The following is a 26052-nucleotide window of genomic DNA, read 5'->3' as shown; positions in this document are numbered from 1 at the left end:
TTAAAATTTTAATCCCAATTTTGGCCCCTTAAAATTTACTATTTTGGTCTCAAACTTAAATAAAAAGTTTTACCCATGCCTAAGTTACCTACATCTCAAATCTCAAGTGTTCAGACCCAAAATTGGTGGAAAAATTTGGTAGAATCTGCAAAGGTCAACTCTTTCAACTTTGTACTTTTTGGCAGCCATTTATTCGGTTTACAAGAAAGCTCTTGCGGAAATTTTACTTTTGATTTAAAATGATGTATTTTACAAATAAGTTTTCATTATGATACCATTACTTTATATGTCATTTTAAAGTACGTTCTTTGCTCTATCTAATCTTTTAAATAACATTTTTTTAGAACAATTATGCCATTTTTCTCAGAACGTTAATTAGAAGATGGAGGAAAAGCAAATTCGCACAATTTTCTTAATTCAATTCAAGCTAGGCAGAAAAGCTGCTGAAAGAGTTGGAGATAGCAGTAAAGCGTTTGAACCAGGAACCGCTAATAAACGCACGGCACGATGGTGGTTTTAGAAAATTTGTGCCGGCGTCGAGTCTTGAATATGATGAGCGTAGTGGTCGGCCATCGGATGATAACAACGATCAATAAAGAGCCTTAGTCGAAGCCAATCCATGCACAACTGTTCGCTAATCTGCTTCTGAATTAGACGTAACGTATAGTACGATTTCCAACCACTTTATTGAGATGGGAAAGAAAAAAAATGTCAAGTGGGTGCCTTACAAATTGAATGACCATAAAAGCAATGTGCACGTTCTTTAAAAAGGGAGCGTTCATAAATTATTTATTTTTAAGGTTTCTTATTAAATGACCAGTTTCATTTAATTATTACGGGCAGTTCTATTGGGTGGAGAAGGAAGTTCTTGCGGAATTTTTAATTTTGATTTCCAATGGTGCATTTTAAAAAAAGGTTTTCATTATAATACTTTTGATTTATATATTATTTTAAAGAGTGATTATCGCTCTATCTAATCGTTAAAATCAGAATCGTTTTAAAAAACGATGCTGTCTTTTCGAAGCGTTAAATACAAGATGGAAATAAAGCAAATTCGCACAATTTTCTTATAACAATTCAAACGAGGCTGACAAGCTTCCGAAACAGCTCGCGAGATCAGCGAAGCATTTGGACCAGAAACTATAACTGAACGCATAAGAGAGTGGTGGTTTAAGAAATTTCGTGGCGGCGACTAGAGTTTTGAAGATGGTGAGCGTGGTGGTCGGCCATCGGATGTTGACAACGCTCAGTTAAGAGCCTTAGTTGAAGCAAATCAATGCACAACTGTTCGAGAACCTGCTTCTGAATTAGACGTAACGTATATGATGATTTCCAACCACTTTATAGAGATGTGAAATAAAAAAAAATAATACTTATCAAGTGGGTGCCTCACAAATTGAACGACCACCAAAAGAAATTGACACGTTCTTTAAAAAGGGAGTGTTCATAAATTTCCTTATAAATGATCGATTTCATTTAATTATTATGCGCAGTTCTATAAGGTCGAGAAGAAAGTTCTTGTGGAATTTTGATTTCCAATGATGTATCTTCAAAAAAAAATTTTCATTATAATAAGTTCAATTTACATATTATTTCTCAGGGCGTTTATCGCTCTATCTAACCGTTTAAATTACAATCATTTTAAAACAATTCTGCTTTTCTTTTAGAAAACTGAATTCAAGATGTAAAAAAAAGCAAATTCGCACAATTTTCTCATTACAATTCAAACTAGGACGAAAAGCTGCCGAAACAGCTCGCGATATCAGTAAAACATTTGGGCCAGAAACTATAACTGAACGCACAAGAGAATGGTGATTTATGAGATTTCGTGGAGGCGACTAGAGTTTTGAAGATGGTGAGCGTAGTGGTCGGCCATCGGATGTTGACAACGATAATTTAAGAGCCTTAGTTGAAGCCAATCCATGCACAACTGTTCGAGAATCTGCTTCTGAATTAGACGTAACATATACGACAGTTTCCCACCACTTCAGAGAGATTGCAATAATAAAAAAAAAACTTGTCAAGTGGTTGCCTCACAAATTGAACAACCACCAAAAGAAACGCATTTCTCCGCGAAAAGAATGACTCGTTTCGCACCGGGTTGTGATTTGCGATGAAATATGAGTTCTTTACGACAACTGTAACACTCAGTTCAATGGTTAGACACAGTTGAAGCTGCATGACACTTCCCAAAGCCAAAGTTGCACCAAAAGAAGGTGATGCTGACTGTTGTATGATCTGCGCCCAGACTCATCCGTTACAGTTTTTATTTATTTTTGTTTTTTTATGCAGGCGAAACTGTTACGGTGAAGAAGTACTGTCAACAAATGGATTAAATGCACCAGAAACTTCGAGAACAACATGTGTTTTTTAACGTTTAAATTCAGATGAACACATCTTAACTCAAACGAAAAATTATTGATTTAAATAAACATCATCAGAATCCGCACACTTTTGCTAAGGCAAAACAAGTGTTTTTATGCGAGTAACGTGACAATCTTGTATTCTGGTCGCGATGCAGTAGCTGTAGGCGTTTTTATTCTAGCGCTTAGGTTTTTAGAAGAATTTCTCAGGCAGAAACTTGTGGAGACGCTTGAAAAAGAGGTAGTCGGTAGGTGAGAGGTCTGGAGAGTATGGCGGATGAGGCAGTTTCGTAGCCCCATTCCTTCAACTTCTCCATGGTCGGTTAAGCAACGTGCGGCCTGGCATTGTCGGAGAGGAGAATTGGACTGTTAACTAATGCTGGGTGTTGTTGTCGAAGTTTCTTATGCATTTCATCCATTTGTAGACAGTACTTCTCCGTAATAGTTTCGCCAACATTCAAAAACTGTAATGGAAGAGATTGGACGCAGACCACCAAAAAGTCAGCATGGCCTTCTTTGTTGCAACTCTGGCTTCGGGATGTGTCGTGGATATCCGTCAACGTCTAACCACTGATATGAGCGTCGCTGATTGTCGTAAAGAACCCACTTTCATCGCAAGTAACAACTTGGTCGAAGGGAAGATAACATTCCATAACGACGTTTCTTTTGGTTGTCGTTCAATTAGTGAGGCACCCATTTATCAAGATTTTTGTCTTTCCAATCTCTCTAAAGTGGTTAGAAATCATCGTATACGTTACGTTTCAGAAGCATGTTCTCGAATTGTTGTGCGTGGATTGGCTTCGATTAAGGCTGTTAATCGATCGTTACCAAGTTCCGACGGCTGACTATTACACTCACCACTCTTTTAGCCGCTACGAAATTTCTTAAACCACCATTGTGCTGTGCGTTCAGTAGTGGTTCCTGGTCTAAACACTTCGTTAATATCGCAGACTGTTTCGGCAGCTTTTTGGCCTAGCTTGAATTGTAATAAGAAAATTGTTCAAATTTGCTTTGTTTCGATCTTTTATTTAACGTTATGTAAAGAAGACATACCTGTTTTAAAACGATTGTAATTTAAAGAATTGCATAGAGCAAAAAACGCCTTTTAAAACGATACATAAAGTAAATGTATCATTACAAAAACTTATTTGAAAATACATAAATATGGGCGATAAACTAATTCCTTGATCACCTGTGTAGGAGACGTTAATGTAGAATATTTCATTATCACTAAAAAATAACTTTAAAAGTGATAAAAATAGCAAATAATACCAGCGGAGGCCTGTAACATAACAGTATACGCACTCGACTATAAAACTTATGCTTAGAAGTTCAAGGCCATATTTTATATATATATATATATATATATATATATATATATATATATATATATATATATATATATATATATATATATATAAGCCTGACGAATCCTACAGTGGATGAAACGCAGAATATTCAGTGTAGCTTAATCGCCATATATATTTTATAAATTACTATATATATATATATATATATATATATATATATATATATATATATATAGAGAGAGAGAGAGAGAGAGAGAGAGAGAGATGTAAAGATGGTTAATAAGAACGATGTCTCTGTCTAATAAAATTTTATGACAGTGCAACTCATAGCAAACAGCGAGCGACTTATGTTTTATAAAACTTAAAGTTTGTCTTCCTCAGCTGAATCTAACGAGCCTATAGATTTTTTGAAGTCAACTTTCAGGTACGGATGACTGCCATATAAATCTCACGTTCGTCCGAAGCAAGAACGCGTTAATTGATTACGTGGACCAAACTTGTCCTATCGGCGCTTCGCCATACATATATCGTCTTCCAATTTCGTTTACTTTGGTTTACTTTGCTTTTACGTTTCTTTTCGTGTTTCCTCACCGGAAGGAAAAATAAATCTTTCGCAGAATCCACAAAGTTGAATTCCAATATCGATTCGACTACAAGACTCGCCTGCTTTGTTCCAGGCTTTTGTTTTCTGTTTTCCGCATCTTTTTTTTTTCATCTGAGTCGATTGCAGTTGTTTACAACGATTACTCCGATTACACGACAAGAAGTCCAGGGCATTCAGTAAAAATCGAACTGTCAGTACCTAGCGATCAGTTAGACGAGACGTAGCCCATCGGTTATGCATAAACTATAACAAGGCATCGCAACAAAGTTATTCACAAATACTTCAAGTTCAAACTAATAGATCTCAAGTGATAAAATGTCCGTTGTATTAAAAGCACTGTTCATATGAAATGCAAAATTCGGTACTTATACAGTTTAATCAAGACATTTAAAAATGAAATTATCGAAAAAGGTTATATTGAACGTATCCGTTTTAGACTGAAGATCTCCGAAAAAATTTTCATTTAATTCGATCGAGTACTTTTTTTTTTATCCTAGTGCAGAGAGTGATCCGCTCTATTTTTTTAAATCGTATTTACAAGTTTAATTAAAGTTTTATGAAATGTTTTTTTATTCAATTGTAAGCTTGAATTATAGAATAGGCACAAAACACCCTCCCCTCCCCATGTCAAGAATGGCTTTTTAAATAATAACGTTATTATTTACGTCCGGATTACTCTCTGCACTAATACCGTTTTTTTTTTTTTTACACCGGAAAAATACGTTGGAGTCGGCCATTATGGAATTTGCTAAACAAGCCACGGGGAGATAACTCCAGTTAAAGCGCATACACTCCCTCCCCATCTTTAATACTAGCTTCCCTTCCTTAAAATCAAACCTTTTGCTCGGTATCATAACAAATTGTTTTTTCGTTGTAAAACTACTTGATGAAATTAAGTGAATTTTTTTTCGGAGAACTTTGTTCCATAACGGATACGTGCAATATAACCTTTTTTCGATATTTTCATTTTTAATGTCTTGACTAAACCGTACAAGTACCCAAAACTAAAAATATAACACTTTGAAGACCAAATAAGTGCAGATTTTTTTGTAATAAACAAACATATCACTTTATTATAATCAAATTCGATATTTCGATTCGTAACATAATCTTCATCAAGGAATATATGCTTTTTTTTCTTTTCTTGCGTACCATGATGGCGGTGTAGATTATGGTTGGCACGTCCTATCTCAGATGTTGGCAAAGAGTAATGTCCGATATTGTAGAAAACGCTGGTCTGGCGTATATTACAAAGTGATAAAATGTCTACAGTATTTGGTTTTCAAAACGTTAAATTTTGAATTTTTCATTTCAGATCTACAGTGCTTTTATATATAATTGACTTTTAATCACTTAACAATACACACCGGACCAACGTTTTCTACTGTATCGGACATTAGTCTTTATCAACAAGATCTACAAGAGGACGTGTCAAGCATAATCTTCACGATCATTATAGTACGTACAAAAATAAATTAAAAAAATAAATAAACATAATTTATATTCCTTAATGAAGATTCTGTTATTAATCGAAATATCAAATCGGATTTAATAAAATGATATTTTTATTTTATAAAAAAAAACACTCCGCACTCCTTTGCTTTTTCAAACAGTTACATTTTGAACTTTGCATATTAAATCTCAAGCAAGAATATAATTTCTATACGTTAGTAATGATATAAGAACTAACACACCGGCTTATAGGTACTCGCTATTTTACGATGTTGTCTGTCGGTAACGATGAAATCAACAAAGTTCTTTTGATTTAACAAACCGGTTCTATTTACCCGGTGTTACGCGGGTCTAAGCACGTTGCCGAATTTAAGATTTAGAGAAAACATAGAAGATATTGATTAAAATATCGTTTTTGTTTTCTTTTATACTAGCAGTTCAGCCCGGTTGTGCACGGGCCTTATGTACTGTCCATAACTTTATATATATATATATATATATATATATATATATATATATATATATATAGAGAGAGAGAGAGAGAGAGAGAGAGAGGGAGAGAGAGAGAGAGAGAGAGAGAGAGTAAAAAGTTTGACTCATGTTCAGGTAACCTACATCTAACATTTCAAGTGTTTAGACCAAAACGTTGCGAAGGAGTTTGGTAGAGTTTGTAAATGTCAACTCATACAACTTTCTCTAGGCAGCCAAAATTTCGCCCAAAAGCAGATTGCTGTATGTCTGAAAACACTTTATATAAAATATTGCTAAATCTCAGTAACCCTTATGTTAAACCTCGAGTTTGTAGACTGAAGATTGACAGAGTAGTTTGGTAGGGAAATGTACACACCCAGACACAAACACAGACAATTTCATTTTTATAGATATATAGATTTGATTTCAACGTGTTAAGCATGAGAAATCTCTATCTCCGTCTCTACTATTATATAAAAATAACTGTGTGTGCGTGTGTGTGTGTGAGTTCCTCCCTCATAGGTTCCGAATAGGCTGAGCCAATCTTTTGCAAATTTCACACAAAGTTAATTTATATATCTGACAGTGTTCTTAGATATGTTTTGTGCAGAAATTCGTCTGATAAGTATCGAAAATCCGAACTTAGAAAAAGCTTTACTTTCTTATAGATAAAAAATGATTTTAATAAGCGACATATTTTACATTACACCAACAAAGGGAGATAATAAACTTTCAGCAAATAATTTCTTCTTAAAAAACCCAGATTTATTTTGATCTGGAGATATAGCTTAGTGATACAGCATTCGACTACACATCAAATGATCCCCCGTGTAAGCTTTGTAACTTTTTCTTGCTAATGAATTCAACTTACGATAAAAGAAAAGGTGCCATTTAAAATCGCCGCAAATCACTTCTTCGTTTGCATATTTTAAAACTAAACATTAATCAGAAGTAATTTTTCCAGGGCGTCCATGGTTAAGCCCAAATAGCAGCTGACGTTATATTGTAAACAAACACAGCCGGAATTTGATGAACGACATTATCATTATAATTTTGGATTTTGGATTTTTTTGCAAATTATTCTACAGGGAAAATTATTCCTCATAATAAATAAATAGATTCTATATTAATAATACGCAATCAGCATAAATTAAAATATCACGTTTAAGCGTATTGTACGACCGGGCAATGCAAGCTAGTACTTACTAAGAGTGTATTAATCCGGAAATTAATGCTTAATTAAGTAATGCTAAATTCAGGAACACTGGAGCACATTAGATAGACGATTATGTTAGAGACATGGGTGAAGTCACGGCCGTAACGAGGTCACACGTAGGGGGAGAAATAAATGTCGTTGTTACAAAAATCGGAGTCGAGTTATTGCTTGTCATGTTTCTCTTGCGACCTAGACTGTATGCAACGTATGGGCACCATACGTAAACGTGTAATAGTACATAGCTACCGATTAAATTTAATACACACCTAAAAAACAAATGGCCCTGTCGGTGGGGCATTAGAATACGTCGACTGTCCCCCTGCAGTGGGTAAAAGTCCCTCAGTTGGGGTCCTGGATATGACCTTAAAATATATCCAGTGGTGAGGCCCCAGCTTGTGGGCTTTGGGGAGTGTGGAGCCACCCTTTAATTACCATTGCTCTCAGGCCCACTCTGACCCGGAGTGGTGGTACCTGTTGGGGTCCCAACTATGGGTTAAATAGAAACCGACGTGAAAACAACAAATATATTCTATTAAAAAAATTATTCTTCCGAATCTTTTGATTCGGCATTAAATAACCCGAAAAGGGTTGATATGCCGTAAAACAAAAACAACAAACGAACCTAAAAAAAAATCGATTTTCAAATAAGGAAAATAGGCTTATATTATATCCCTAAAATACCTCTGTAAAATTTCACAAATGTATCCCACCCCATCTTTGCCTCATTAAACAAACCGCTAATACCTAACGTAATATTAGACCCGGGCGAGCTATGCCGAGTTCCCCCGAAAGAGTAAGTTACAGGAAATACAAAATTCATGTGTATGTTCCGGTTATCAGAAGATGAGATAATGCATAGCATATCCAACTGGTCACCTATTTGGTATTGGCCATGCTTCACAACGCTTAACTTCTGTCATCTGCCGAGGTTGTGGCTGTTTGGATAAAACCAAATGAAATAAAATACAGCCAATCTTACGTACCTTTATGCCTAGTCGCTGGGCACAAGCTTTTAAACAGAATTTAAAATATTTTTGTTTACCTTTATTTTATTTTTTTATTTTAATAACCATTCTGTTAAAATTAATTAAAAATTATCCAATATATACGTATGAAAATAATGTCTATGTAGGAAACGCATGAACACTCAAGATCAGGTGTGATAGTTTAATCGACACAGGCGTAAAGGTTCCAATTTAAAAATTACGCAAAAACTGCTAGAAGCCACTGATAAGATGCAAATATGGTAATTATTTTTGTAACTTTTGTCTTTAAGTTTTCATGCATAGAACCTTTCCTCCGAGATATTTTTTGGTGTTACCGACTTATAATAGAAAAGTTACCTCATTCGATTGTTTGTAACGTGTGTAACATGCTTGGAATTACCAGTGTACAGAGTTAACCTTTACTATTACAGGAGTCGTTCCAAAAAATAAAAAGGCCTTTTGTTTTTACACTCGAAAACTAAATCGTTGAAAATCTACGAAGTCAGAAGTGTTACCATTAAATCGAGCGACCTCTTTTGCTCCGGATTTTATATTTCTACATAGACACCACCATTCTAAATGCACTTTTACGAACCTCTTTTGATGCCCTAATCGTAAAAGTAAGGAGCGCGCCTTTTCAATCACATCTCTGTCGCCACTCTGAAATCGACGGACCCATCCCCTAACTCTCCTGACATCAACTGCATCGGCTTCATAAACGTTCAACAGGCGCCGGTGAATGCTGATCGATTCACTTTTTTCTGCATGGAATAATTCAATGATGCATCTCTGCTTTCGACGCATGTCCATGACAAGGGTTGCGTTCTTAAAGTCTCATACCGTCAATATCTAAAACAGAGAAAAGAAACTTTCAGGTCATGAATACCTAAGTTCAGTCAACACAACAATCCCTTCTGGTCTATTTGGGGGGTGAATAAAGTTAGGATGGATTGCTTTCGGAACGACTTTCGTAGATTCTCGGAGAAAACACCGCCGTGGAACCGTCAAAGATGTTGACCAGAATTCCACGGCTAGAATGTCTACGTATCCAGATATTAATTTAAAAATGTTGCAACATATTTTTGCGAGCGCGTGAACATTCAAATGTTTACCGATGCAATCTCTCTATAGTTGAAATCCCTTTGGAACTATTTCGGTAACAAATATTTATAAACATGCTACGCCATCAATTTACTTCTTGTAAAATTTAGTTAGGTCACGCATTTTATCCTAACATGTCAGTCAGAAAATAATTACAAATATTAAGTTAGGGAGAAAAATTCTGGTGTACGGTGTATATAAATACCATATTATATATGTATATAATATACACCGTACACCAGAATTTTTCTCCCTAACCTAATATTTGTAATTTTTTTCTGACTGACATGTTAGGATAAAATGCGTGACCTAACTAAATATATATATATATATATATATATATATATATATATATATATATATATACATATGTGTGTGTGTGTGTGTTTGTATGTATGTGTGTGTGTATGTGTGTGTGATATTATTAAAATGGATAAAGTCCAATGATATGAAATTTTATATAAACGCGCAGAGACACAGAGGCTCACTGTTTCACCCGTCCTATGCGGGGTTTCTCAAAAGGGATGACCAATGACGAGAGGATCGAATGTTTAGGGCCATACGTAGGGGAGTCTTTATATAAATTAAACATTTATATACATATATACAGTTTATGATGGTTATAAATATAATACACACACACACAAACACACACATATATATATATTAAATTTATTTATACAAACATTGATGTCTACATATGTGCATACATGTTTCTGTAATCACCCGTTATTGTGGATATTACGTCTTCAGGGCAAAAATTACCCCCGAAATCTGAAATTTCAAGATATAAAAACATTTTCTTATATCGTCTACAAAATTAGAATCTTGTCATAAAATAGGAGTTGGTATGGGGAAGGTTAAGCAAGGCCTCTGAACAATCCATTCCTCACAGGATTTTATCTTTACTTAACTACTGTCATACTATATATATATATATATATATATATATATATATATATATATATGTATATATATATATATGTATATATATATATATATTAAGATTTCTTGTTCCTTAGAAGCGTCGGTTGAGTTTCTATAAAATAAATACGTATTATATACATTTGAAACCAAAAACAACGCATTATTACAAAATAAACAGACATTTTTTTTTGTTTGAAAATTATGTTGAAATTCATAAATATATTTCGGGGCAAAGCCTCATCATCAGTATGTCTTTCTTTCTTTTTTTTTGCCATGTTGTTGCTGTATAAGTATAAGTCCGTTTGTTGTTTTTACGGTATTTTTTTTTAAATCTCGGAACGGTGCGTTTGGTCACGCGGGATTCACGTTAAGATTTCTTGTTCCTTAGAAGCGCTGGTTGAGTTTCAACAAAATAAATACGTATTATATCCGTTTGAAACCCAAAACAACGCATTTCTCTTATACATACATTTCTCTTATATATATACATACATATATATATATATATATATATATATATATATATATATATATATATATATATATATATATATATATAAGAGAAATTAAGAAGGAAGTGTTTAGGTGTATCCTCTATCTAAATTGTTTTCATTTTCGACAGATAGAGAGCAGCATGGAAGAAACATTTTCTTTGCTTTATAATATTAGTAAATTGGCAAATGAGAGCAGATTCAATTAAACGACCTGTTGATTTATTGTGTATGCATTATTAAAATCATAATGCTGATCATTCTCCATAATGTGACAGAAAATAGCATTAAGTGTATTATTATTTTGTGTTAATATAATCTCTTCTTAAGATCGCGTTGCGTTTCTCCTATGTTTATTTTGCTGCAATCAAGGCAGGGTATGGAGTATACTCTGGCTTTGATTTTAGTATTAGTATTAGACATATTTTCGTGTTAGATCTCTAATTGTTGAGGATATTTTTGTGATATTTAGATGCTGATTTTGTTTCGATTTTTGTAAATGCCGTTGTTATTACTGTTATTGGACAGGACTAATTTTCTTCTATGTGCTTGGTTATTTTGCGGCTGTCTTTATTCTGGTTAAAGTAAATTTTTAGAGCCTTACTTTTTGCGTTAAGTAAAAAATATTGAGGGTATTGCAAATTTATTAAGGTGTGTTCTATGTAATTAAAGTCTTCAGTTATACATTCCTTGCTACAAATTCCTAATACAACCCAATTATAATAGCTCTGTCCACTTTATCATTGCGATGTTAGTAGAAGTGTATATAATTACTTTTATTTATTACTTTGCGATGGAACTTTAAACTCAGTTGGTTGTTATTATGTATTAGATGGACGTCTAGAACAAATATGGAATTATTGTTTTCTTTTTCATAAGTGTATTTTATGGCAGGTTTAATTTTAGTAATGTTCTCTATCTTGGATGATTTAGTTGAGTAAAATTAGAATGTCGTCTATGTATCTGTAATAATACGTGTCCTGGGGGCAGTTTGTATTTTAATGGTCTGCTTCTGTGGTACCAGTTTTCAAGAATTCTGGGGGAAAAACTGACCAATTAATTTACGCCCTATTAGCCTCCTCTCGCTTTTCGAAAAAAATATTTGAGTCCATAATAAATCGAGCTCTAGCATATCACCTTACAGCTGCTAAACTTTTGTCCGACTAACAATATGGATTTAGGCAAATGCCTTCTACATAAGATATATAAGTGTAATCTCTGAACGTATAATCCATTCAATGGAAAAAGCAGGGGAGGGTAGAGCGTTATCCCTTCATATATCTAAGGCTCTTAACAGAGTATGGCACGATGGTCTTCTCATGAAAATCAGATCATATAGTATCACTGGAAGAATACTTAACATAATTAAATCCTTCTCAAGTAAGATAAAAATCACGGTTGTCCTCGGCAGTCTTATATCCAAACAATGTAATATAAATACGAGAGTACCTACGGGATCTATCCATGGGCCCGTATTATTCCTAATACTCATAAATTACCTCTCTGATAAAATTATCTCTGAGATGGGTATAGTTGCTGATTACACCAAGCTCTATAAGAAATGAACACATTCAATGCTGTCAAGACTAAGCTTGTTGCCATCAATAATTACTAGAAAGCTTCTCTACCACCAATAGCAAGGTCCAAAGACATTACCTGAAAGTACTTCTTTTATACTCCTCGGTCTAACGTTCACAGGAACATGAGTTGAAAAAGATGCATTTAAAGCATTGCCAAGGCCACTGCAAAGAAGCAGGCTCTCTTTACCGTGCTAGATAGCTAATTACGCCTGAAAGTATCTGTGCCTCTATAAGGCCACCATAAGCGCATGTATTGAGTATTGTTATCACATTTGGCCTGGTACATCTGCCACTAGTCTCTCACTCCTAGTCAGGGTTCAAAACAGAGTCGTCAACCTGAACTGACATCTAAGCTACAGCCTATGCCCCATCGACGAAATGTTGCATCCCTCTGCTTGTTCTACAAGTATTTTAATGGTGACCACCTAAAAGCTCTTGTACCCCCTCGACGTGAATACCCCCGACAAACCTGAGAAGCAGCTAAATCCCACCCATATATATATATATATATATATATATATATATATACATATATATATATATATATATATATATATATATATATGTAAATATATATATATATATATGTAAATATATATATATATATATAAAATTTGAAATATTTCAAAAAGAAAAAAGAGAGATATGCTTTATGAAACGCATATTTTTATCGGAAAAAAATTAGTCGTTTCCCTGCTGTTAGAAAGAAAGAGTATTGATAAAATAAATTCTGATCTTTTCGAAAATGAATTTTCAGATATGAATAAAAACTTCACCTTATTTCGAATTTGTTTACTTAAAAGCATCAATTTTTTCTGCTTTTTCTTGTTACCCGCTACAATGCGATAAACAAAATGTTGCATATTGCCATTTCCAATTTTTTCAGTTTACAGCTATTGCATTTGATATTGAGAAATCCCCTTAGAACATTTTCAGAAACGCATAATTATATATATATATATATATATATATATATATATATATATATATATATATATATATATATATATATACATACACACCCACCCATATATATACACACATGTATATATATATATATATATATATATATATATATATATATATATACAAACGCAGACACACACATCCCCTTAGAACATTTTCAGAAACGCATACGTATATATACATATATATATATATGCATATACACATACAAACACAGACAGACACGCACATATACATATGCATATATTCATAAATATATATATAACACACTCATACACACATACACACATATATACACACATAATACATGCATACATGCATATATATATATATATATAATTTAAAGGAGATTAGAACAATAGTCTAAAGAGCTGAGTGTATTTTAATGTAACAGTGAAATTACTAGTTTAATTAAAATACAGGAAATAGAAAGTGTTCGTTGTAATTTAGATATATAGTAAGCTCGATAGTTAAATGTCCTAGAGCTAATTCAATATTAAGTAATGTGATTTATAATTTAAAATTTAAAAATCAAATTAAATTCAATAAAAACCCTCCAAAATTTGCTGATGAGGAGACCTTGCTTACCAAAAAACTATATATAATTATTCTACATAACTTGATGTATACCACAATAAAAAAGCATTGTTTTCCGAAAAGATCGTACAGATAATTGATTTTGTTGTTGTTCCTTCTTATGAAACGGATTTTTAATTTGATTAAAATTTGATTTTTAAATTTTAAATTATAAATCACATTACTAAATATATATATATATATATATATATATATATATATATATATATATATTTATTTATTTACATGTGGTGCAAAAACCGGACTAGAGTGCTCAATGTGTAGCCAGAGCAGTATATTAGAAATTTATTACTGTGAGTCCAGAATGAGTTTACATATTGTTTCAGCTAGAGGAAGAGTCCATCTATGAATTCTGACGATGCTAGTTGGATATTTCCTCTCTTTGAGGATCTTCCTCTAGATAAAACAATATGTAAACTCATTCTGGACTCACAGTAATAAATTTCTTATATATATACATTATATATATATATATATATATATATATATATATATATATATATATATATATATATATATATATAAGATGGAGGGCTTTTAAGCGAAAACATTTACGCGATGTTTTTGACTGAATAAATCAAGTAAATTATCTTTTGTCTTTTAATTTAGGGTTGATGCCTTAAAAATAAACAACTCAAATATGCAGTTAAGACGTAACCGATCTGTAATGTTTACCTGAAGGAAAGACTAAACAAATTATCAGAAAACTTGTTCTTGGACTCTAGCGAATTATATTTTTATATTATGTATGCTTTGAAACCATAAATGATAATCATTGAGATTTGTACATTTTCACCTTTTTATTTTTATCGTTTTATTTGAATTGTGGTTTGAAATCTTTCACGATTGATATATATTAAAAATATTTTCAAGGAAATTATAACCTTATATATATATATATATATATATATATATATATATATATATATATATTTATATATATATATATATGTGTGTGTGTGTGTGTGTGTGTGTGTGTGTATCCAATTTCTTTTTACATAAGCTGTAATTTGTTGCTCCAGTCATGAGTATACTTCTGTCTTCTTCTAGCTGTCTATAACTAGAGAGCTTTTTAGGCAACAACTCTTATATTCAAAAGCGGAATTCTTAATCTTTGAATATAAGCCTTGTTTGCTGAAGAGATCTCTAGTTACGGAAAACTAGAAGACCGAAACATACTCATGACTGTGTAGCAAAAAATTAATACTTATGTAAAGACAAATTAAAAATGTAACTTGCTCTACTTCCGTATTGCCGTATTGAGCACTCTTGTATTAACCTCGTTATATTTCACTGATAACCCTACATTTGAAAAATAGCAACCTCAAATTATATATATATATATATATATATAGATAGATAGATAGATAGATACTGAATAGATGACAAAAGACTATATTCCTAAGTTCATGATGTTGACCATCTTATAAGTTATTCCTTTAATTCAGTTGACATTTAGAATTCTTGACAGTATCTTTTCGTAGCGCAAAATCAATCACTAATTCCTTTTGATGCATTGATTGTTGCTATTTCTTCTGATGAGTTAATGGCATAATAGATTCACTGATTGATATAATAATTAAGTGATTGATTTTGCGCTATATTGCTCTGTAATTACATTGAGCTTCTAAAATAAGAATTGGTATATATTATAAGAAAATATATTTTCCACACACACATGTATATATATATATATATATATATATATATATATATATATATATATATATATATATACCATTATACATATATTATATATATATAGCAAGCACCAAGGACTAAAGTAAGTTTTGTGAAGTAAAATAATGTCTTACCTTGTACAAATGTGTTAACTTTGCAAACGAATTCTCCGAACGGCCATTCCGGTGTGATTTGGTTGCCTAGGTGAACCCACATACAGAAGAGGCCAACTAGAATATCCGATACCGCCAGGTTCATTATCAGATAGTTGGTTGTCGAATGCATTCGTTTATTCAGGCAGATAATCAGGAGAACGAGAATGTTGCCGAAGATGTCCATCAGGAAGGCGACCACGTAGAAGACAATCTTCAACGCAATTTCACGCGTGGTAAACTCCGGGGCAGCACTCGGTGCCGGAAACATGGAAACCAACCGAGAAAGGTCTTTCTCTGGGACCGTTTCTCCCGGAACGCTGTAGCAAGTTGTTATGTTCAGGCTCAAACTGAGATTGTTGTTAAGGAGGCCGAACGCCATTTTACTAGCAAATATTTCTTGAATACTAACACTTGTATTGTTATTTATTATTATTTGCTTTTTTTGTTTTCTTTCTTGTTTAAATAGGGCAAGAAGACTTGATTATATGTCAAAGTAGTATATATTTTAGAATAGATGCCATCATCATATTCAAATACTATAAGTGTGGATTTTTAAGGACACTAAAAAGTGGATCTTTTGTTTACTCTTGGCAGCTCCGTACCTCTTGCTTTTCTTATTTTCTCCTTCAGCCTAAACTTTTCATGAGCGATGTTTCCGACAAAGGGGAAAGAACTGCTGTTTTTTCGAAGTCAAAATCTATTCCAACTAATACTTACTACTGCAAGTTTGGGACATTGAAGTAGTAGTTTCTTAGCTCCCTACATCAAGTGGCTTCATTTCTCGTCTTATTTAATTTCCATTAAAATAAAGCCAAACAAAAATAAACTTATTTCAGAAATATTCATATAGAACCATTTTTTTGTATCTATCGAAGATGTCGATATAAACAAGTAGGACTAATGGAACATATTTACAAGAATCAATAAATGTTTTGTTGATATCAATACAGAAGTGAATAACTTCTTGGATATTATATAAATATTTCTGGTCCAAAACTGACAATCGTATGAATCAGAAAATATAAAATTTGATATATAACATATATTAATGTCATATATTTTTCACAATAATATAGCAATTCTAAACAAGCTAATTACAGACAATTTAAACATAATTTAAAGTTATTCTCGCATATGGAATCAGTAGGTTGTCTTTTACCAAAAAGAATTGATAAGGAAAATTAGCAGTGTATATACTAGAATACTAAGAGCTACTTTTAACATCGCTTGGAAACAACCTTCCCTCTAAAGAAAGAGCAAGTTTACGAACACCTTCCTTAAATCTCAGCAATAATCAGAGAGAGAAAAAACAGATTTACTGATCACTGTTCGAGGGCTAAGTATTTAATCGTCAGAGATATTCATTTGTGAATACAAAAACAGTGGTGTACTAAAATGGAGAGACCGCACAGAAGTTACGTCAAGTAACAGAGGATTTTCATTGCACATATGAGTGTCTATTTTGTGTGATTGAGGATAGAATAAAATGGCGTGGGAAACTCAGACAGGATTTTACACTACTCGGACTAGCAGGTTATGGTGATGCTTTTGATAATCATAGTAAGACGGGAAACTTCTGAGATATTTGGATTTAATGCAAGGATCTTCAGCAGAATCATATTGGCTATCTCGGGTTAATTAAATATATACTGTCTATAAATGCAGAGAATTATATTTGCTACCTCGGGTTAATTAAATATACTGTCGATAAATGCAGAGAATTATATTGGCTCTCTCGGGTTAATTAAATATACTGTCGATAAATGCAGAGAATTATATTGGCTCTCTCGGGCTAATTAAATATACTGTCGATAAATGCAGAGAATTATATTTTCTACCTCGGGTTAATTAAATATACTGTTGATAAATGCAGAGAATTATATTGGCTCCCTCGAATTAATTAAATATTCTGTCTATAAATGCAGAGAATTATATTGGCTCCCTCGGGTTAATTTAATATACTGTCGATAAATGCAGAGAATTATATTGGCTCTCTCGGGTTAATTAAATATACTGTCTATAAATGCTTAGAATTATATTGGCTCCCTCGGGTTAATTAAATATACTGTCGATAAATGCGGAGAATTATATTGGCTCCCTCGGATTAATTAAATATACTGTCTACAAATGCAGAAAATTACATTGGCTCCCTCGAGTTAATTAAATATACTGTCGATAAATGCAGAGAATTATATTGGCTTCCTCGAGTTCATTAAATATACTGTCAATAAATGCAGATCATTATATTGGCTCCCTCGGATTAATTAAATATACTGTCTATAAATGCAGAGAATTATATTAGCTCCCTCTGGTTAATTAAATATACTGTCGATAAATGCAGAGAATTATATTAGCTACCTCGGGTTAATTAAATATACTGTCTATAAATGCAGAGAATTATATTGGCTCCCTCGGGTTAATTAAATATACTGTCGATAAATGCAGAGAATTATATTGGCTCACTCGAGTTAATTAAATATACTCACGATAAATGCAGAAAATTATATTGGCTCCCTCGAGTTACTTAAATATACCTTCAATCAATGCAGAGTATAATGTTGCCTCCTAAATGTGATAAAATATACTGTCGATAAATGCAGAGAATAATATCGACTCTTTCGGGTTGGTGGAATATACCTTTAATAAACCTAGAGAATAATATTGGTATCTTCAAGTTGATGGAATGTATAGTCAATAAATGGAGAGAATACTATTAACTTACTCGGGTTTATGGAATATACTGACAACAAATGCAGAGAATAATATTGGCTCCACTCGGGTTGATGGATTATACTGTCAATATATGCAACGAATAATAGTAACCTCAATCTTGTTATATAATATATTGTCAATAAATACAGAGAATAATATTGGCTCCCTCGGGTTGATGGTATACAATATTTTTATGAAGCAGTTGACTTATTTTTTATATAGACTCTACTAGTTCCCCTTGAAGAAACCAGAATGTATCAAAAGAAGTCCACCTCGGATATTTTTTTATATTTTCGTCTTGTAAATCTAATCTGTCATTTTCAAGACATTTTATTCCTCCTGACTCCACTGGCCCGTTCCGTAGTGTTTAAACAGACACTAATCGATGGCGATTAGAATCGATTAATTCACTTCACGGGAATAAAAATCAAGTCATCAACTTTCCATTTGGTGATACAATTATCTGTAAAATAAAAGAAAAAAAATGATATCAGTTAAAATATGAATGGTGTAAAAAGATTTAACTTTGAATATACGTAATGCAGGATAGATAGACGTTTTAATTGACGTAACATTAAACTGGAATAAGTTTTAATATACGTAATATAACCTGGATATCAGTTTGAATATATGTAAGCTAAATGGATGCCAGTTTAAACATATGTAATACAAAATGTTAAATGTTTACATATACCTATTACAAAATGTTAAATATTTACATTTACGTAATATAAAATGTTAAATGTTTACATATACGTAATACAAAATGTTAAATATTTACATTTAGGTAATACAAAATGTAAAATGTTTACATATGCGTAATACAAAATGTTAAATATTTACATTTACGTAATATAAAATGTTAAATGTTTACATATACGTAATACAAAATGTTAAATATTTACATTTAGGTAATACAAAATGTAAAATGTTTACATATGCGTAATACAAAATGTTAAATATTTACATTTACGTAATATAAAATGTTAAATGTTTACATATACGTAATACAAAATGTTAAATATTTACATTTACGTAATATAAAATGTTAAATGTTTACATATACGTAATACAAAATGTTAAATATTTACATATACGTAATATAAAATGTTAAATGTTTACATATACGTAATACAAAATGGTAAATGTTTACATATACGTAATATAAAATAGATATAATTCCACATGCATTTCTTACAGACGAATATAAGTTTAAAGATGAGCAAGAGAACACATAGTGTTAGATGATAGTAGGGTTATTTGCTAATTAGCTATTATCTAACTAACTAACTAACTATCTAACTTACTAACTAACTAAATATTTATCTAGTGATAAGTGGACAAAAGCAGTGACCTTGCTAAGCCAAGAATAGAAATATTGTTTTCGTAAAAAAATTTTAGCTGAAAATTAATTATGTAAATAGTTAAGTGATATGTTTATAAATTCAGCTGTACTTAGCTATAAACATAAGAATTTAAGAATCCAAAACAATAATTTATTGGTGACACTGTGCACACTACATTTATATAGGTGACCGGAGATTACATGTAAAAGACTTGTCCTGTAATTGGTTACGTAACCGAAACTGACATGTCAAAATAAATTAGATCTGAGAGTTTGGATTTGGTCACCAGGGTGTACGGACGTGCTCCAAAAAGTCCAGGAAGCGAGGCCAGGCAATCACAACATGTAGACACGTAGCAAACTCCTTGAACACTGATGCAGCCGAAATAAATTTATATTTATAAAATATAAAGTCGTTGTTCTTGTGATTCACAAAGAAAAGTCAGGTATGTCTTAATCGTCTTATTGTGTCAGTATGGTGGACAGTCATTACAGCGCCCAGCAGTAGGAAGACAAATGACACCCGGACAGAAAGGTATGAAGCATAATTCTTCTTCCATATATAATCCCCACCATATATAACAGATGTACGCAATAGAAAACGAATATAAGTGTAAATATAGGTAATAGAAAGGATTACAGTTTTAATATACGTGATACAAAATGGATATACATCTATAAATATACGTGATACAAAATAGATATACATCTATAAATATACGTCATACTATATGTAGGTAATAAAACATTATTCATTCGAGAAAACAATTACAGTAGAACCCCGAAATACCCTGGCCCTAGGATACGTTTTTTCAGGTTATGATGTGGAATACGATGTTTTTCCGGACCCTGGTTACGGTATTTGCCCCACATTTCGGTATTATTTATAATATTATTTGATTATATACATGTGTATTATATACTGTACTGTATTTTGTTACTAATTTTTAATGCCGTGTCCTGGGGTTCTAGTGTATAGATAAAAATTGGCCATGCATTCTAAAGAACAATACTTACTATCTCTATTAGGTAGGCAATGTGTAGTTGAATGGTACGTCACGTGCCGGGGATTAACCAGTGGTCACAGGTGTTACGGGGGTAGGGTGACTTGTGCATAGGTCGATTATGTTGGAAGAATATTAGATTTGTTGGATCTTGGAAGCACTATTTAGGACTATTATTAATAATTAGAGTCAAGAAAAAAAACTAACATATAACTGTCAAAAACTAGGAAAATAAAAGGATTCACCACCGTGGTTAATCCGAAATTACATGCAGAAAATATAAAATACATAATTGTAAAAATAAGTAAATTAGGGATCAGTTTTAAATGATCAGTTTAATTTAAGAAGGAAAGGCAGAGTATTGGATAAATGTGTGAAACAGAGAAATCTTGTTTGAGAACAACTGGTGCATCTGACCACGATACACAAGAAATTAAACCAAAAAATAATTATCGAATGTACCAAAAGTGTAAAGTAGTCTCGTTAGGGTCTATCCGTCTTCGTTACAGTTCAAACCTCTCCTCGACCTCCACGCCGTCTGGCACCATCGGAAAGGAACAAATAAAAATGAATCTTATCTTTCTTTTTTTTAACACAAGTCGGTTATTGCCGTTTTTATTTCTCCTCCTCTCGAAACTAGCTTAAATAGTCTTTTCTACGACTGCGGGGCCAAACGTCCATCTCTCTTGGTTCGCGTTTTTCTTTCTGCTTCACAAACAGTCATTTCTCTGACTTGACACGTACATCTTTTTCAACTACACTTTTTCTCCTGCCCAACCACGTGGTGTCCTTTTTTTTTTTTTACTTTTTCATCTTGCACACTTCCTTATTTGGATATGTTTTTTTCGGCAAGCCAGTTATTTTACAGTTCCAGCTGATATTTAACCATATATATATATATATATATATATATATATATATATATATATATATATACTAGCAAAAGTACCCGTCGTTGACTGGGTTAAAAAACTGCTAACATAAAATGGACTCTGATTTATGAAAGTATGATAGGTTATGAAAAGGAAGGGTTGTAAAGAGATAATTCGAATTTGAGGGTGTCAAAACCAAAGCAAAATATGAGGAAAGAAAAAATAAAATAGATAAACCCCATACTTTATTATACCATACCTGTTCACACTGAAATACTTATCACAATATTCTGTGGATCTATATTAAAAAAACACCTTGTTAAACTTTGTGACGTATTTCCATTTTATGGAGGTCAGGCGCGAACGAACACCCCATAATTTTATTATACCATATTTCTTCAAACTGCAACATAATTATCAAAGTATACTTACGAAGATAGATATGAACAGTCTTTATTAAAGTTTGTGCCTATTTCAATGCTATGGAGGCCAGGCGCGAACTCAGACCCCACAATTTCATTATACCATCCCTATTAAAGTCAAAACATACTTATCAAAGTATTATTATGTACATCTATATCAAAAACACTTGTAAATTTTTTTTTTTAATTTTTAATTTTTTTGTTTCCATACTTTGTGGACCAGGCGCGTACGCAGACCCCGCAATTTTAATGAATCATCATTATGCCAGATCAAACATACCCATTCCTGTGTCCCGATACATCTTCTATGATTATATGTGATCCGTTTTCTATAATAGTCAACCATATAGAGCCTATTCGTGACCAGAAACACACACAGACTTTCGGCTTTATATTATATATATATATATATATATATATAGTAGAAGGTTATTAAAGTTTTCATTGTAATTAGGCTACACAAAATTTCCCGCGATTAAGCCTTTAAGGACCCGCCAGGCGACGATGTTCGAAATTCATGCTGTTGGGTGTTTATATATATATATATATATATATATATATATATATATATATATATATATATATATATATATAGTAATTTGTAAAATATATATGGCGATTAAGCTACACTGAATATTCTGCGTTTCATCCACTGTAGGATTCGTCAGGCTTATGCGCCTAAGCCTGACGAATTCTACAGTGGATGAAACGCAGAATATTCAGTGTAGCTTAATCGCCATATATATTTTATAAATTACTAACTAGCTCTACCTACGTATTGAGCACTTTTGAAGTAAACACTTACAGTTTACGCATAAATCTATACTTTCGTATATTAAATTTGTGTGAGTAAATGAAGTAGTTATATATATATATATATATATATATATATATATATATATATATATATATATATATATATATATATATATACTGACGCCTCCGTTCAGTTTAAAGAGAAAATGGACTGAACGTGTAATTATGGGGCAAGGGTTGTGCAATCACCAACCACACCACTCCTGACTCGGCATTGCTTTGGTCCAGTGGCAAGAAGAGTCCCAAGACTGACGGGAAACAATGCCCAGATAAAGGGAGAGTACATATAGCACACGGAATTCTCAAATGGTCACCCGTATTTTTTACTGATTATATATATATATATATATATATATATATATATATATATATATATATATATATATATATATATATCAACGCGTTTTAGAATAAGATTATATATATATATAAGATTTTTTGTAGGTTTAGGTTGTTTGAGAGCTGAAAATAGTTATTTTTATCACAGAAATTCGCACACAAATGTTGAGAAGCACCCATGAATCTGGTTTAATGCAACATTTTATCTAAATGAAAGTTCGCGTTCTGTTCATGCTGTATGTGGTCGTTTTCGTTCATGTTATTAAGGATCAATATAAAAACTGGCCTTTATATCTTTTCCTCTGTAGATGAGTATACCAGCTCGTAAGAATTACCACAATGCAACGACATTATCTAGCCTCATATTGATCTGAACTCTAATTCGCTAACATACTTTTAAAACCAGTCACATTTTTCTTGTAAAAAGTATTGGCTGTTTAAGTTATAAACAGAAGTTCTATTCGAAAGCGATCTTTCTGTCATCTTTCCCTTCTATATCTGTTTCCCGGAATAGTTGCTTCTAAGACGTAACTATTAATAATTCTTGGAATATTGCAAAGAACTTGATTTTTAGAATAAATTTGAGTCGATAAACCGATGATGTTGAAAAGATTTATTTGTTAGAGGATAATCTCCATCGCTCTCTCTCTCTCTCTCTCTCTCTATCTCTCTCTCTCCCTATATATATATATATATGCGTATATAAAGATGATGAGAATAATGGAAATGTAACAAAGGAACAAATCAAGTCACACGTTCATAAACGTTCCGTCTTTATTGTAAAGAAGATGTTTTGCAATAGACAAAACGTTACTGGGCCTGTGTTTGACGTGCATTGTGCCTTATATATATATATATATATATATATATATATATATATATATATATATATATATATATATACAGTCTTTGGTACTTTACATGACCGGTCGCCACAGTTGATTGAAAATTTCTCGAGCGACTAAAAGTCGTTAATCACTCGCCCGCCAGTCAATAAAATTTCTTTAAATAAAGTAACTGGAAAAACTTATTTATTTTTCGACCCTCAAATATGCGATGACTTAGAATGACCTATGTCTCATCATTTCTGAATTCTTTCATCTCCTGCTGTGAGACCGTTGGTTATCGTATTGAAAATGAGTGGTCACGCTAAAGGTCAACAAGAGGTCAGATTTACACGTTCGGCGTGTAGGCAAAATGTCGCCTTCATTTAGCTCTCTGATTTTGAAATTCATTTGGAAAAAAATTCTTCAACGCTACAATTGCATACACTTCATGCTTACAAAAGTAAAGACGAACATTTGAAAGAGGAAAAAACGCATCGTTCCGTTAAGCATCCGAAGAAATTATTCTTATTTCTATGGAACAATAATATGAATGATGCTATATAAAGAATCTGGTGTTGTATTTTAACGTTTTCTTGAATATTTACTGGAATGTTTGTAGTAATATAATAATTGATTTACAAGAGTTAAACAAATATTTTCTTGTAAGATTATACACACGATTAATTCTTGAATTGTTATAAAATTATTTACTATTATTGACTGAAACAAACACGAGTAAAAATATTTTGGGGCGAGTAAATTTTCCCTCACACTTGACCGGCGATCGAATGATTTTTTTTCAAATCTCAAAGGTTATATATATATATATATATATATATATATATATATATATATATATATATATATAGGGAAAGAGAGAGATGTTTCACTGTAAAAGAAGAACAGAAAAACCATAGAATACATTTATAGAATATTTGTTTTGTATCTTATTTGTTGACGTATAAACAAATAGAATGTTTTATTAGACTGATATTTCGAACTTTATTTGAGACGTTCATAATTGGAACGTCAGGTATTCGGGAGTAACAGTGAAATAGAACTAATAGAATAAAGAGGCTATACACACGAGTGTTTTGCATAAATCTAATCTCCATATATAATATTTTGATTGCATAAATCCCCAACTGGACCAAAGTACTGTAGGTTTTCAACAAGAGATCCACATACAAATTCAATGCATCTACCCTGATAACAACTATATTACGGCCACTATTTCTGCCACATTCACTCGTAATAATAAAATGCTATATTATATTCTCAATCGCCACATCTACAGAGGAATAAATTCCTATTTTTCTCTCTCGATATTCGATGCTCTCACCGCTACCCATTGATGCTGGGACAAATTCTATATTAGCACCGCCATTAACTCGTTATTACATACATCCCCATAACATACTATTTCCATTTTAAAATTCACAAATAATAAAGTCTCCCTACCTTTATTCCGGCCATTGTGATTGGCTAAGCTCTGACCATTCTTATATTTAGGATTAACGGTAATCTCATCATAAACGAACGCTAACCTACCATTCAAATATGACGTCGCAATGATATTTATTTTTCCCTTCTGAGTACATTTTTTTGTTCCTTTTCTTTATATTATGCCGACAATACACACCGGAACTTTATTATACACAATCAAGTCCATTGGGTCTTTCCGATTTTAGATGAATTTTCCCTAAATCGGCATAATTTAGGTACATAACGAACACACTGAAACAACAACATGCTAGAGAAATAGAAACTTGCATAAGACAACGGCGTGCAAGCTTGCGAGGGAGATAGAGATAAA

The 26052-nt window shown here is 32.3% G+C and overlaps 1 protein-coding gene across 2 annotated transcripts in view; it reads right to left on the bottom strand.

Moving 5' to 3' along the window:
* Positions 1–16725, bottom strand: part of LOC145293268 (neuropeptide FF receptor 2-like) — a 203898-nt gene extending 187173 nt beyond the window's left edge. The window contains exon 1 of one of the 2 annotated variants that reach the window (XM_080139862.1): positions 15879–16725. In XM_080139862.1, the coding sequence (XP_079995988.1) occupies positions 15879–16278 (400 nt within the window). In that variant the 5' untranslated portion in view covers positions 16279–16725. The remainder of the gene's footprint in view (positions 1–15878) is intronic. The other variant, XM_080139863.1, reaches the window with a different exon arrangement.
* Between the last annotated feature and the right edge of the window lie 9327 nt (positions 16726–26052).

The sequence above is a fragment of the Euprymna scolopes genome, chromosome 14, assembly GCF_053919585.1.
Source record: "Euprymna scolopes isolate OS-2025 chromosome 14, ASM5391958v1, whole genome shotgun sequence".
NCBI classification, from domain to species: Eukaryota; Metazoa; Mollusca; class Cephalopoda; order Sepiida; family Sepiolidae; genus Euprymna; species Euprymna scolopes.
This window is presented reverse-complemented; position numbering and strand designations above follow the sequence as displayed.